The sequence below is a fragment of the Micropterus dolomieu genome, linkage group LG06, assembly GCF_021292245.1.
Source record: "Micropterus dolomieu isolate WLL.071019.BEF.003 ecotype Adirondacks linkage group LG06, ASM2129224v1, whole genome shotgun sequence".
NCBI classification, from domain to species: Eukaryota; Metazoa; Chordata; class Actinopteri; order Centrarchiformes; family Centrarchidae; genus Micropterus; species Micropterus dolomieu.
Genome location: NC_060155.1, coordinates 12,758,087 through 12,772,095, shown reverse-complemented (window position 1 = coordinate 12,772,095; position 14,009 = coordinate 12,758,087). Strand labels below are relative to the sequence as shown.

The following is a 14,009-nucleotide window of genomic DNA, read 5'->3' as shown; positions in this document are numbered from 1 at the left end:
CCCTTCCTTTCCACTCTTTTAGTTTCTGTACTAACATTTTTCTCCTTGTCTTATCATTTCATTGGAAAGAGTAGTGAGTGTATGTTGATAATGCTAGCGAAACCGATCTTCAAATCCACTGTAGCTCATGCAGTGTAGTGATGGTAATGTTGTGAAGTGAAAGTTGGGCCTTTCCAGGACTTGTGGCAGTGCAGTGGCACTGAACTTGTTCTCTCAACAGCTGTGTATTAGACACGCTAAATGGCAATTTCTCGCCCACATAATTGGCTCCAGAGAGACCTGGTTTCCTGTCGCCATACCATCCTATAGCAACAACACATTCAGGAGGTCTAAATTGAGAACCGCACTTAAATTTGTTTTATCGTGTACATCCTCACTGTTTTTATGATTACACTTTTTTTCCTTGGGAAACCCCTGTTCCACGGTTAATATCTTGTACCAGCACTAGACCAGACTTAACATGCTATAAGAATGATCTTGGAACATACTCTATGAATAAATGTCTCTTCCTCAGGTGGACGGTTCAAGAAAGAAATAGTGGTGGATGGACAGAGCTACTTACTTCTGATCAGAGATGAAGGAGGGCCTCCAGAACTGCAGGTATGATAGGGAAAAAATTACTCTTTACTCTAAAGCTGCGAGATGCGTCAGACAGAAACTGTCATGCAGACAGGAACTGTTTAGAGACAGACCATTACTTCTCAGCAGGACTGTTTGGAGCAGTGTGACAGTGCTCGGTGGTTGTGTTACCAAAAAGCACTTAAGGGGAAGCAACACATCAATGAGTAAAACCATCCAAAATCATTTTTGTGGTCAAAAGTACAATGCTGCACCTAATTGCCCTATTAGTATTGTGAAATATGAAGAGCAATGGAGCTACCGTTTCATCCAAAGTGGACTTTACTAAGTCTTCATAAGAGATATTGTGATACTAATAATCTGTTTTTAATATGGGGTTAACATCTGTTGCTTAAAGTAAATTACACCTAAATAGATTCACTAAGGCATTCTAAATGAATCAAATTTAATAAGCAGATTCAATAAAATGCAAACAAATCCCAACACTGGAGAATACAAACAGACTTGCTTTTGCCTTCATTCACAAGATTCAGTGTTTCCGGTCACATGTGAGCTCAGCGTGGATCTACACTGCGTTAGCAGCTACTGACACCTGGCCTGGCAAAGCTCCGATTTACGCTTGCATTACGCTCAGGAAGATTAGGGAATAGAAATGAGTTTGTCTCAGTTGTCAGCTGCCTGTATAATTAGTGGCATAATTAAAGGCCTCCATTATATTCACACTCACAGGAAGCTGAGCAGAGGTGTGGCTCGGAGGCTTGATTTTGCCATTCATTCCCTACGGGGGTCTGGGCGGGATGTGAAAGCTGAATGAAGAAGAGAGCAATATGGGGGAATAGGTATCACTCGACTGTCACAGTTAGTACTACTCTGGGTTCTGCTTAGCCTCTTTCCTACAATGGATGGCAATTAGGATTGATTTCCTCTGCCCAAGCGAAACCACTTTTCCCCTGTTTGATTATAAACTACGCAGAGATTATGTATGTATGACGCAGCAAATGCAAAGATCTCTAGATTATGATAGCAGTGGGAATACAGAAAACCATTAAGGATGCAGTAGTAGTGTTTAATCATTCACTGGCATTCTACCTCATATTGGTGCTTTGCCTGAAAACAACACACTGAGTGTACTATGGCTGTTGCTACACTGCCCCCTTCTGTCTGTACCTCAAACCTCAAACGAAACCATAAAAATGTCTGCATGTAACTAACAACATTGCCTTTTTCAGGGACCCACTATGAAAGCAAACTGTATTCATTATATACATGTTTTAAGCAATATTTAAATTGATTTGTGTCTCGTATTGTTTTTCCACAAAAGGATTATTGACCTTTTGGTAAATATGCTTACATTTACACCTGTTCTCTCTCCCTAATTAAAATATTTAGATTCTGAAATCTATGATCATGTGAATTGTATATTTCAAACATTCAAATACCAAACAGAAAATGTCTCCTACACTGAAAAGTCCATTCACTGTTTATGTGCACTGAATGTTTTCCACATCACACGTAAACTTCGATTTAAGGTCTTTTCAGTCTTCACACTGAAGCTCAAACATCCACTTAAAGTGATAATAAGCTGAACACATTTTTGAATGGAGGGGACTAGTTCCAGGTGCAGAGCACGACTGAAGTGGGGGGCGATGGTTCTGAGGCAGCTTGTGCTTCACAGTGCTTCAACATACCACTTCTACTCTGTCCTCAGTTTGCTGCCTGGGTGGATGCGGTGGTTTTCGTCTTTAGCCTGGAGGATGAGATCAGCTTCCAGACAGTCTACAATTACTTCTTGCGCCTATCCAGCTACAGGAACACAGCTGAGGTCCCCATGGTTCTCGTTGGAACACAAGGTGCTTGACCTACATCTGATACATACTGTATGTTTTGTCAAGATATTGCTTTCTCCATAATGGAACTACACACTTTACACAGGAAGAACTCCATGTTCTTACATTGTTTTTACACTTATGATTGAATGATAGGTTTGGCATATTTTATAGTTTTCTTAGTATTTAAAAAGTCCAAGAAAAGACCATAACCAACAATGAATTGATCATACTAACACATATTGTCCAAAAGTATTTAAAAACACATAAATGAGCCACACTGTTGAACTGGGTGACATATTCCTTCATTACGATTATAACTATGCATTTTGAGTCAATCCCACATACATCTTCCTACTTACTAGCACATCAAATGTGTATTAATCCACCACTGAAAATAGTCCCCAACAAATGAACAAATGTACTATTTACTCCTGTTTAAGTGACATTTGTTAAAACTACAGTGACGGGCTGCTTTAGGAAACTGTAAGCCTGTGTTAAAAACTAAATATCATTTAATTTAAATGTTTGAGTACTATGTTTTCTTACCCTGTTCTCTCAGATGCAATCAGTGCTGCCAACCCCAGAGTGATTGATGACTCGCGGGCCAGAAAGTTGTCAAATGACTTGAAGCGCTGCACATATTATGAGACCTGCTCCACCTATGGCCTGAATGTGGAGAGAGTCTTCCAGGACGGTGAGAGGGGTGTCAAAAAAAGAGGAAATGGGTTAGACAGGAAGCACGAGGTGCAGGTTGACCATGATGATGGTTTAGGGTACAGCACACTTTACTTACCCCATACTGGCATGTGAGACATATTCTTGAAATAGGTCCTGAACTTTCCCTTTTGATTGGCATTGTTTTCACTACAGCTGAAACAAATAGTTGATTGACAGAACATGAATCTGGAACTATTTCTAAAGCTGACTAATCATTTAGGTAATTTGTAAAACAAAAATGCCAAAAAACAATTGGCATCAGCATCCTAAATATGAATATTTGGTCACACACAACAACCTGGGCTGATGAATTCGTTGGTTGCGACTTTTTGCCTCATCCTCATGCCGCACTTAAGACAAACCCAAAGGTATTTAATAATTGAGATCAAATATATTCTTAACCACCGTTCCAACATCTAATTACATTTCAGATTAACTATTTCCAATTTGACATATTCTATTGAAAGACTACAGGAGTTCTTGATAATTTCTTGAATAAACAAACGAGCAGCATTTTGTGTGAATAATGTAAACACAACTAGGATCTGGGTTCTTGTCACCTTCTTCTCATTTCAAGTGGACAAATTAGGTCAAACTCAGGTAAGTGTAAAACTATGAGGTTATTCATCAGTTATGCCCTCTGAGGAAACATCAGATCAACTCGATATTCTTGGATCAACATTTTTCTTTGCATCTGTCACTCAAACACGAGTATAATTTATGTTAGAATTCACTAATTATGACAGTGTTTTTCTCTTCCAGCTAATTGTAAAGCACGTCATGCTGTGCATGAATTATTGCTAGCAACACGCATTAATGCCTGTGCAAGCTTGACTCACGTGGAGGGGTGTACATACACATTAATATTCTTTATGCTGTGTGCTCAGCAGCTATGATTGGCAGTAGAAGAACATTAACAGGCTCACTTCAATTAATGCTACACAACAAGCATTTTATATGAAATTGCATTATTGTCAAACACTGCAATTATTAATCATGGAAGCTAAAATCATGATGTAGGATTTCATAGAACTGTGCCGCTCTGAGCTAGAGACCAGTTTATATTCAATAGTGTATAAATGGTGCAATACCATCTTTATGTCTCTTTAAAAGTATCTGGAAACTGACTTTTCACTGAATCCTTAATTGAAGCCATGAAACTGTCATTTGGAAACTCGGCTGCTTCCACCCTGGCACATTATCCCCTAAGCCTGCAGCGCCTTTGAAAGCATAGCATTCCTTCACAAAACATCTGAATATGTAACATGACGTTCACTTTGCATGTCATTGACTTGATGCACAGGCACGTTGTCTTCCCTCCCTGCCTTAATTGCTTCCTGAAGCCCAATTTGAAATAATTAAAAGAGATGAAAAAGTGTTGGCTGTCTGGAGAAGTCGTTCTGTATCACTCTTGCCTTTTTTCTCTATTTGCCATGCTGCAGCAGGCAACCGGGCGTTATGGTCCCAGCTGTCAGCGCAACTTCAAATCATCTCTCTTTCCCTCAGTGCTAATTCACGTCACGCAGCCGTGAACATCACCTCCCTCCCTCCCTCCCCCTCCACCCAGTCCCTCACTAGAGTGTGCCATGAATTAAATGACGGGTTGCACCAATTGCCTGGCAAATCAGATTGTTCAGATGGTGACAATAGTCTCATTTGGCTAGCATCACTGTGTAGAGCTCAGTGAATAACAGAAAAAAATTCAAGTATCATTTTGAATGATTAGTTTTCTTGGAAATGGAGGTACCTTTTTCCCCAGGAGATATGTATAAATCCACCTTGCAGTATGTTGCTTATTACCTGACTGGAAAACAAATGGCTCGAGGTAGTTGTGATAATGTGCTCATATGCCTCTTTGTCTGTTTCGAATTAGCTTTGCTTACTTTGTTGAGCTTTCTTTGGTTAGTAAGGTAATCGTGTTCTGTTTATAAAGAAATGAGAACTTTGTAGTCTTATTTTTATATCTTATTTGTAGTATTTATTGACTTGTCTTAAATCTGTGTGTAAACCTGCAGACATAAAAATGCTGTAGTTGCCTTTAATTATGTGTGCTCACATCTACAGCAATCTTCTGTTAGCTTGAAAAGCAAATGTAGGAAATTAGGCAAACTGAATATTTAGTTTTATGTTAAAATGACAAAAACCTCCCTTAATTTTAAGGCTACACATCACATTCTGAATTGAATGAAGGTGCAAATAAATGTATTTTCTATACCTCTGAAGTCCCATAAGAACATAAGAAATACTTGTGTGGTGTGTTCCAGGTAAATAGTTACACCAGCTTACCAAAGTATTTAAAAAGTATTACCACTTACTTATCAAGCTTTTATTATTAAGGACACACACTCGGTCAAAAAGACATACAATGAAAAACTTAAACAGACAAACACTAAAGTAGACAAAGGGAAAAAAACATACAATCCACAATATTAAAAACACATAGTCCACAATATTACCTAGGCCTATTTACATATAGGCTAAAACGCCAATGATTTCACATTCTGGAAAAGAACCTAGAATTTAGTGCTGGGTTGGTCAGTGCTGAAATGATACTGTTTGCAGAGTCTGATAATCTACACATACACCCAATATGTTATGATTCTAGCCTTTGCAAATGAAACCAAAACTCACTAAACAATCTATCTGCATAGCTAGTTACTAGAGTAAAGTAAGAGCATATGTTATTTGGGCAAACTGACCCTTTAAGTGATCACAGGTGAGTAACAAAGTAAGTAGAAGTGACCTTTAACTAAAAATTGCTGTCTATCAAATGCAGATTCTTACATTTAAAAAATGAAATATCTTACAAAAGAGTCTTGATAATCACATTTTTTTGTTGGTGCTATTACCGCGAGGTGGCTTTTACGCAAGTCAACAAAAACCGAGATACTGTCCTTTAAAAGGAATATAGTTTCCAGTTGTTAAAAACATTTTTGTTTTAGCTCATGTTTGGTAAATTTATCCAGTCTCCAACCCAAGACCACCAGATGCTTTTTATTTAATTATGTGGCAGGTTTGTGGCTGATTAAAGTTCTTACACTCACTTCTGTTCACACAAGTAGTGTCTCAGAATGGCACGTCACTAACAATCTGCAGAGGCACATGTGTGATTCAGATTTCTATGTTCTCATTCTCAGTCATTAGTCAGTCCCCCAAAACTCTCCGAATTCCTTTCACTAGAAACTATTCTTTTCCTTGTTTTTATTGTATGTTTTTTGGACCTGCTGTGTGTCCATAATAACGCTTTGATTGATTGATTATTTATATCAGAAAGAATTTGACAGGAATAATGAACAATCTGTTTCTGTGTCTTTGCCACTCTCTTCTCCAGTTGCCCAGAAGGTTGTGGCCATGAGGAAAAAGCAGCAGCTCTCTATTGGACCATGCAAATCGCTCCCTAACTCTCCCAGCCACTCATCAGTCCCCACTGCATCCATCCCCTCCGTTCACATTAACCAGGTAAGATCACCAAAGACGGCACGCTGTTTTACTTACTCATCATGTAGTTACTTTAATATTGATAAGTGCTTTATTCTGTCACGTAAAGAAGGATCCAACACATTCAGGTTTTGTAATTTAATCACAACTGCTGATATAAAGAACACGTCCCTCATTATAAAGACTGTGTACACCTCTACAGTCTCCTAACTTGACCTGCTTGTTTATGTTTTTATTCCTTCTCCTATTGTCCTTCTCCTTTTCTAACTCTCTGGCTTTCAATCTCTTTTTCTCTATTCCTCTCTCCTCTCTCCTGTCGGTTCCTCTTAATCTCTCTCTCGCTCCCCAGGCGGCCAATGGTGGGGGTGCGTTCAGCGACTACTCCTCCTCTGTTCCCTCCACCCCCAGCATAAGTCAGCGGGAGATGCGCATTGAGACCATCGCTGCCTCCAACACACCCACGCCCATCCGCAAGCAGTCAAAGCGCCGCTCCAACATTTTCACAGTAAGTATGCGACAGCTGATGCAAAGCAACACCCACTCACACTACTAGAAGGCATGTTGCCAAGCACACTTTGTCCACCAGAGGGAGACAGGTAGCTCGAAATGCATCAAAGCCACCTCTCCTGCCTCCGATGCAGGCAAAGAAAGCGTCTTGTTCACACAGCACAATAAGCAAAGGAGAAAAAGACTAAATAGAAATTATATTAGAACCCCCTGAAATGCTCCCAAAAAAATAAACTCTTCTTTCAAAGCAAATATCAAAGATAAGCACTGTGGGGAAAAAAACGTCAACTCTTTTCATGTCCTTTTTCTTTTCCAATTGGATGTAGTAAGTGCGCATGGATTAAGTTTCTCATCTCACCCATGACAAACTAGGCCCTCTGCACTGTCTAAATCTTTGACCTCCCTCCCCCCACCCCTCTTATTTTTACTAGATCCTTTCTTTGCAGTGACTTCCCCTTTTGGGGAGAGACGGCAGCGACAAACCGCCAATGCCACTTCTCCTGCCCGACCAAGCAAAACTAAAAGTCCGAGCCGGCCAATGCCCTGTTCACACGCTGCTAATAACACATGCCCGCACCCTCCAATCAAAGATAGAAATGCTCACCCAGCCACTAACCATCTCACTGAGCCTATATAACTCCCCAATCCTCACCCTACTTACTTATCGTGGCCCAAATCTGATCTCGACCACCAAGATTCACTACCACACCAGTACCCCGACCCCTGTCTGCCTGCTCTTTACCCCATGTCCTGTCGTATTTGCCCTTTGCTCTAACCAATAGCAAATGTGTGCACTAACCACTCTAATTTCCTTAGCTTTCCTAAGCTTGTCTTTTACTTGTAGCCTTTGCCCTCTCCTTCTACTACCCAGCCTGCTCCCCCCTTTCCTCCTCTCTCTTCCCTCCTACACCAGCCTTCTTATTTGCCGCTAAGCATTTCCTAATCTCGCGTAGCCAGACCTCTGCCTCTTCAAGTTCAGGGAGGTCTGTAGAAATACTCCCAAAAATGGCATTGTTGTTCTTCAGACCAATGAAAGATTTCTATGTTTTTACCTCCAAAAAGGCAAACGTGTGTTTTTTTTAAAGTCACACTTAACCGAATGGCTGAGTCTGCTTTTCCAAAGGTTTAGTTATCTTTAGTTTTCTTGTTTCTCCAGAACTTTATGAGACAAAGATCAGGCTATGTGAGATTACTTCTTTCCTAACTCCTCCCTGGTACATCTACCCTTCCCCACCTCTAAAGTGTACCTTCTCCTCCACCTGTCTTCCTGCCCCTCACCACTTTCCTCTGTTGCCTTCTGACCCCTGTCTCATATCTCCTGCCATCTTCTCACCCCCATCTCTTTCTAACTAACTCCTTCTCTAACCTCCTTATCTACCCCCCCTCCTCCTCTATTTCTCCTACTGCCTTTATCCTATTACCCCAGCTGCTGTGGAAGCCGCAGGCTTTGTGGTCTCCGAGCAGTACAGGCTGTGTGCTAGCTCCCCTTGTTGTCTCCCTTCCCCCCTGCTAGGTAGTGACTAACCATGTCCACCAGAGAAATGAGCCTCTCCCCGTCCGCGTCATGGAGATGCCGAAGCACGCCACCTACCCAGTGTGGGTGCCCGAATGGCAAGCCGAGCGGGAGTTTCAGCTCATGACCTTCTGAGGAGCAGCAAGCCAAGGGTGGGAGGAGGGAGGGTAAGGGAAGAAAGAAGAAGGAGGAGGAAGAGGAGAAGGAGGGGACGGAGAGTTAACAGGGCGATGTCGACATTTCTTCAGTGACACTTGGAAGAGTGCGATTGGCTAAGGAGAGGAAGACTTGCAGTGCCAACCTTTTTGCCATTTTACAAAACAGAATGAGAAAATATTTCATCAACACAACAATATGGAGGATGTCCCTTTCCTAGCTTTGTCTGTTTTAAAAATAAATTGACATCTGTGTTACACAGTACAAGTTCTCTGAAAGTCCTGCTATTCACTGACAGACAGCAGGCTGCCATTCAAAACATATATCTTGTTTTCTAGCCACACTCTTGTAAGTAGTTAATTTTATGTTGATTTTGGGAGTTTCACGAGAAATGCTCAATGAAAGAAAATATATGCCTTAATGTCATCAGTAGACAAGCTTTGACAGACCAATATCAGACTCACTACAGACTCATTACACACAAGATATATTGTTCCAATATTACAGAGGAGAACATTTCTGCAAGAAATTAATGTAGTCCAGTTGTAATTGGGTATAAAATTTGTCACATTTGTGACAGTGGCATTGGGACTCTTTTTAAAAAGTAAGTAGATAAAACTCAAAGATTTACTACAGAAGATCTTATCACTCCGTCTTTTCACTGCCCTCACAAATCAATTTCACCAACCACAATCATTTCAAACCAGTTCTTGCCATAGCTGTCCTTGACCACTAGGTGTCAGCACAGTACACAATTCTTTCCCAGTGCTTCCATGGTCAATAACTCTAAAGGATCTGTTTTGTAATCCGTCTGTGGATTCCTGAAGTCTTCAGGCTGTCTGTCCCTTTTTGTGTTGAAAAGCACACTGTTTAGGAATTTAGATGAATATTAAGGCATTTTTTATACTTCCATCCCACTCATTTATTCATATTCATTTAATCCATTTATTAATGTCTGCCATTTGGTGTTTTGCATTTCATGTTTTTAGTCCCTTGACTTGTTCTTGGATCTCCACGTTTCAAACAAAACATAACCAAAACAAACAAACAAAAAAATAACCATTTGACACTGTTTTTCAATATTTGCAGATTTGTGCTTCTGTTTCCAACCTTTCTTCAACAAAAAGGGCTTTCCAACTCCTTCCGAATTAGAAGAGCATGACGGTTTAAAAATAAAGAGTCCCCCTGCTTTGCCTATCCTGATAGAGAGGAGGTTATTTATTGAGGACTTACAGCTTGTCACTGCTTTACCCTTGGTGCTGTATCGCATTTAGGGTAATGCATAGAACTTGCACTATACGGAAACCATAGGACTTTGCGTCTAATGCTGCCTAAAGAATCCATTTGGGTGTTTGAGCGCACTCAAAGTAGACTGTCGAATATCATGTGAGGCAGACTGTAGGGACTCTTCTGGAAATGCCCCGTCCACCCTTTCCTGACCTCTCCCCCTAACTCTCATTCAGACATCCCATACAAAAACACGCTGTACAGTCAAGTCACTCTTGGAACTGTTATCCAGCCGCCCAAAGGACACATGACATCACACTGCCTTTTGCCATAAATGAGGACTCAAGGACTAGAGGTGCCAAGTTGTTTTTTGTTCTTCCTACATTAATTTGGTAATCGTTTTTATTTGATCCCTTCTTATTTTCCAGGGAGTATTGAGGTTTTTTGAATGGAACTGAAAATGTGGTATAAATGTATTATCAGAGAGGTATGTTAGATCAGAGTAACTTAATTTTATGAAGGCCTTCATAAAAATCAGGGTAGAGTGTCAGGGTGTTGAGGTATTACAGAGAGATATTATACTGAAAGTTGCCAAAATTTGAAACTGGGTTGCACCGACTTGTATGAATGTAGTTAAACTAAACATTTGTTTTCCCTTTTATTTATTTTTAAGTTATTTATTTTTGCACATTCAATTGTTTTTTTATTCATTTATTTATTTTAGTTTTTCTCAATTTAGGTTTGGTACAGAGATTATGAACTCTTGCATAATCGCTTTTCTATCATGAACGGATTGACGAAAATATAGACTGCTGTATATCTTGTATTGTATTTTATTTACAATGGTACTCTATACAAAGTACATACATATAAGGAGTATATGAAATAATGCCTTTATTGTCCATCCTATATTTTGTGGGAACTGCAATGTTTGGCTCAATCTGTTGAATATTTTGAAGTGGATTTGTGACTTGCTTTGTATGGTGTCTGTATAGAAGCTAAACAAGTCATCATTAAAAAAAAATAAAATGTTGGAAAAAATATATACACCAGAGTTGGTTTACTTGAACTCAGACTCTACCTCTTTTCCATTGGTGACTGGACATTTCTCATGTTCTGAGTGAGACCATACACACTCATGTCTGTCTCTGCCTGTATCACATCTCTTTATTTGTTTTGGGGTGGGAAGGTTTTTAAAGAAAAATGATTTATTTTCATGTAAGGGTTACATTTACTGTCTAACCATTTTTCCCTACACAGGCACGACAAGTAACTTGAACTGTTCATGTACTTTTTTTTTTACACTTGTAAAATGCTAAATAATTTTATCTACACAGGTTTTGCAGGTCAAGGTCGGAGGAAGCTACTTGTACTGAAGTCTTGAGTTTAAAATAACCATTTTCCCTTCTCTCCCTTTAACCTGTTGTGAATTTTAACATATTTATCATGCTGTAAAAGCATTACTACATTGGTATAGCAGCAGTTGGTCTGCAGGTCCACTGAAGGCCCACTCTGGGCCTCAAACAGAGGGAAGGATCCCACAAATGGTTTCAGGGCTGAGTCATGACTCAATGTGTGGTCGTCCTTGGTCTCCTCTGTGTTGAAATGTGTCTATTGTGGTCTTGGTTTGGTCTCTTTTTTAATTTCTTCTTTTGAACTTGCACGTCGGTGTTACTGCTGTTTGTTCCGCTGGTCTGCTTGTCTGTTAATTTCGAGCTTCTTTTGAGACTTTTTATTTTGCAACGTCGAGTTTATTCCACAAATACTGCAAATGCTCCAAACACAAACCCTCACAAACCCTCACCTCCTGCTCTGACCCCCAGTCTCTTTGCCTTTCCCTCACACAAACCAGACACACTCCAACATACACAACTACGCCCAAAAACTCCCCTCACACCCCACAAAACCCCACACTCTGCTTTGCTGTCAGTGTGTCGCTTCTATTGCTGACTGACTTTCTTGTTTTCTTGCAGTCACGGAAAGCCAGTGAACAAGCAAAGAGCGTTGACAGTAAAACAGACAGCATAGGCAGTGGAAGGGCCATACCTATCAAACAGGTAAGCAGTTTCACCCTACATTTCTCATAGTTATCTTGGTAAGTATGATCCCTTCTTGTGTTTGTTAGATGTTCTTTCTGTTTAACGTTGATGTGCTGTGTGTTAAAGATTTAATCACAGTGGATAGGCCATAGAGTGTGTATTGGGCAAAGTAATGTGTTACTGTAACCACTAGATGGAGACATAATACAACATAACAAATTACCTCAAGGTGTAGCTGAGCACCACACAAGAGAGAGAAGAAGGCTGTGGGTTTAGACATAACATCAGAAAGGCTATTGGCAAAGAAATGTCCCTGTTTGTTTTAAATCACAGGCATATCTAATAAAAAATCTGTTGATGTTTTAAAGGCACAATCAGTTCATGTCTGACCTCATAAATCAATTTGGGGGAGGATTGATTCCAATCCTGTGATTAATTTTGGTAATAACTTTACATTTGGATCATGGATTGCACCTTCTATATAAAGATGTTTGTTCCTAGTGGCAATGTTATTGTTATTATTGCTCATAATTGTGTGTGGGTACTATTTTTGCGCAAAAGTTTATTCATGCATATCCATATAATCAACTACAATCAGCTGAAATTTTCAGATATCCCAATACTTTTCTTTACCTTGAGTATTTGTTTTTAAGTTAATTTCATAATCTGTTACATGGTGCTATATTAAATACTACCAACCCTCTGATCGTCACGGTGATTTCTATATTAACGTAGTTACAGTTTGAATATATTCTGGTATTTTTGTTATTTTTCTTTTTTATGTATCATGCATTGCTTTAAAGTATCAGTTGGATAGTACTGAACACTGAATTACACATCTGAGTGAGGGTAATTTCTAAAGGTCCGACTGTAACCAAAGGAGAGGTAATTGACACATTGATTAGTAATCACTCATGATTATGTGAGGGCTTTTGAAAATGGGTCAGCATCCTTATATTATCCTCTTTACCTGCCAATGATAGAAGATAATGTCCTTTTTTGAAAATGTTGAGACAGACCTTCTCATTCCTTTTGCAAGAAAATTGTCAAGGCTTTGGTCCAGCTGAAATAATAGCAGGGTGACGCTTCCAGGCCCCCTCCCTCGATCAGGAAAAAAACGCTTTGGGGAAAAACAGTTTATCAGATACAGTGTGTATCGGACGATCTGTCTGTCACTGAGAGGTGTTCATGTAATAGATACAAATATTTCATGATATTATAACATTTAAAGAAATTAAGTATTGTTACATTTCTTTTACATCAAAGTCATACTTATTTACACGACAGATGTTTAAATTACAGAAAATTGCTTAAAAACTATCCTCAAAAAACAACATAGCAATTTAAAGATTCATGGTGGCCATTCTACAGACATCTCATTTCTATTTGATCTCCGCAAAGCTCTTGATTTTTATGTAGATTAGTGTAATTCCCAGCAGAAGATCTGATGAGTGCAGGTGAGCAGGAGGTTGGTTTTTGCAGATTTGAAAAGAATCCCCTCTGAGCAATTTTTACTGTAAACCCTCCCATTCTTATCCAGTACATTATGGGGAGCACCCTTCTAAAGTCCTGGGCCAGTTTCCCTGAGTATCATGGCAACTTTTGACAACACAAGCCACCCCCCTCTTTATCTACAAAGGATCTTTTTGAGGGCGGGTGTTTGGCTTTACAGATGTGTAGGGAGGGTTGGAGGGGGTTAGTTGTGTGACTTGCTGATCTCCAGGCCAGTCAAATGCACAATCAAGGAGATCAAAGTGTCAATGTGGGCTTAATTACCACTCCCACCTTACCCCCCCACCTTACCCCATCGGGCCAAATTACACACCACATGACCCCCACCCACCCCGCTCCTACTGCCCTCCCATCTATGAAAATAGTGACTGAGGATAACAATGCACTCAGGAACTGTTGGCGGCTCCTCTGCAGTGAGTGCATTCTTGCCCCCTCACCCCCCCAGTCCCTATCCACCCAACACACAGACACCTACACACACTCCCCCCCCCC

General features: G+C 40.0%; 1 protein-coding gene across 2 annotated transcripts in view; it reads left to right on the top strand.

Annotated features, from left to right (window-relative positions):
* The window catches only part of agap3 (ArfGAP with GTPase domain, ankyrin repeat and PH domain 3), a 113,892-nt gene that overhangs the window by 57,079 nt on the left and 42,804 nt on the right, over window positions 1-14,009 (top strand). For both annotated transcript variants that reach the window (XM_046051366.1, XM_046051365.1), the window contains exons 4-9: window positions 515-600; window positions 2,288-2,429; window positions 2,968-3,102; window positions 6,457-6,584; window positions 6,913-7,068; window positions 11,940-12,023. In XM_046051366.1, coding sequence (XP_045907322.1) covers window positions 515-600; window positions 2,288-2,429; window positions 2,968-3,102; window positions 6,457-6,584; window positions 6,913-7,068; window positions 11,940-12,023 — 731 coding nt within the window. The remainder of the gene's footprint in view (window positions 1-514; window positions 601-2,287; window positions 2,430-2,967; window positions 3,103-6,456; window positions 6,585-6,912; window positions 7,069-11,939; window positions 12,024-14,009) is intronic.